At 37.2% G+C, this 1,912-nt stretch overlaps 1 protein-coding gene across 1 annotated transcript; it reads left to right on the plus strand.

Annotated features, from left to right (window-relative positions):
* Positions 1–579: 579 nt before the first annotated feature.
* Positions 580–1,549, plus strand: LOC106334757 (auxin transporter-like protein 3). Its single transcript, XM_013773109.1, has 3 exons — positions 580–762; positions 863–960; positions 1,039–1,549. Exons 1-3 carry the CDS (start codon positions 580–582, stop codon positions 1,547–1,549), a joined length of 792 nt encoding a protein of 263 aa, XP_013628563.1.
* The last annotated feature ends 363 nt before the right edge of the window (positions 1,550–1,912 follow it).

Below are 1,912 nucleotides of genomic sequence, written 5' to 3' on the forward strand. Positions count from 1 at the left end.
ACAAGTGATCAGCTACACCATTCTCAACTCCTGGCTTGTCCTTGATCTCCAAATCAAACTCTTGCAGCAAAAGAATCCATCTCAAGAGCCTGGGCTTTACATCCTTCTTCGCCAAAAAGTGTCTCAACGCCAATGGCATTTTTCGATATGCGAAGGTACCATAAGGACATGTGAATGTTATTTTCTCCTAATCATTGGGATGTATGGGGATCTGGAAGAATCCTGAATATCCATCAAGAAAACAATAGAATGGATGATTTGCAAGTCTCTCAAGCATCTGACAATAAATGGAAGTGGAAAATGATCTTTTCTAGAAGCAGAGTTCAGTTTGCGATAATCAATACACATCCTATGCCCAGTGACTGTTCTTGTTGGTATCAATTCATCCTTGTCATTTTTAATCACAGTTATACCACCCTTTTTTGGCACAACATGCACAGGAGATACCCATTTAGAATCTGAGATAGGGTAGATAACACCAGCATCTAAGAGTTTAAGAATCTCTTTCTTTACAACATCCTTCAGGTTAGGATTTAACCTTCTTTGATGCTCGATAGAAGTCATTGATTCATCCTCAAGATGTATCCTATGCATACAAAAAGAGGAGACAAGAGGACATGGACATACATATTTGGAGCGTGTTGTGCAACAACTGTTTTTATTCCTTCGTTCCATAACTATAGAATCTGGTCATTCCTGGGACTCGCTATGACCACTTACACTTCTTGGTACCTCACCATTGCTTCTCTCCTTCACGGCCAGGTCTTGTGATTAAGAACAAAATCATGTTTAATTAGTTTGTAAAATTCTTTGTCACCTGGTCTCGTAGTTATTTACTTTGAACCTTTTTAATGTATAAAAGGCTGAGGATGTCAAACACTCGGGTCCAACCACAATGGTTCTCTACTTTACCGGAGCCACCAACATTCTCTACACCTTTGGTGGTCATGCCGTCACTGTGTAAGCATTTTTTTCTTATATTAAAAGGTTGCTCTATGGTTTGTTAATTAAATTATGTATCGAAAATGATGTAAATAGGGAGATAATGCATGCCATGTGGAAACCGCAAAAGTTCAAGGCAATATATCTACTAGCGACTATATACGTATTAACGCTAACGCTACCTTCTGCGTCTGCGGTTTACTGGGCGTTTGGCGATCAATTGCTAACTCATTCCAATGCACTCTCTCTACTCCCGAAGTCCGGTTTCAGAGACACCGCGGTGATCCTTATGCTTATCCATCAGTTTATAACGTTTGGCTTTGCGTCTACACCGTTATATTTTGTGTGGGAGAAACTGATAGGTGTGCATGAGACTAAGAGCATGTTCAAAAGAGCCATGGCTAGGTTACCAGTGGTTTTACCCATATGGTTCTTAGCCATCATCTTCCCCTTTTTCGGACCAATCAATTCTGCGGTCGGATCTCTCCTTGTCAGCTTCACTGTCTACATCATCCCTGCTTTGGCTCACATGCTTACTTTTGCTCCTGCCCCTTCCAGAGGGGGTAGATCTTTTTCCTTTTTCACATATTCCTTTTTATTTTCATAAGAGATACTAGATTCCTAACAAACATTGTTTAGAGAATCTAATTTAGAAATTTTGTTGTTTCACATTTCGACGACTATTTATTACTTTATATAATATAGAAAAATAAAAGATGTGTTAGACCAATTTAATTTGTGTGAAAATATTATATGGTGTTTTGGTATCTTATAAAATATAATAACAATAATTCTAACATAATTAAATAAAAAGTTAAACCAATTATAAAGTGATACATGGTATGTGTGTTTCTAACAAATCTCTTTAAAGTTAAAACAATGGAGAGAATCATTTGACATTCTTTTCTTCTTTTTATTAAATAAAATGTTGAAATACTCTACTAAAGTCTCCGTTGATTGAAGATGGTCT

Source organism: Brassica oleracea, chromosome C1 (assembly GCF_000695525.1).
Source record: "Brassica oleracea var. oleracea cultivar TO1000 chromosome C1, BOL, whole genome shotgun sequence".
NCBI lineage: Eukaryota > Viridiplantae > Streptophyta > Magnoliopsida > Brassicales > Brassicaceae > Brassica > Brassica oleracea.

Coding starts and splice junctions, on each gene's coding strand:
- LOC106334757 (XM_013773109.1), top strand. CDS start 580: ATGTATCCTATGCATACAAAAAGAGGAGACAAGAGGACATGGACATAC. Junction 763..862: donor CTTCTCTCCTTCACGGCCAG/GTCTTGTGATTA, acceptor AATGTATAAAAG/GCTGAGGATGTCAAACACTC. Junction 961..1,038: donor GGTGGTCATGCCGTCACTGT/GTAAGCATTTTT, acceptor TGATGTAAATAG/GGAGATAATGCATGCCATGT.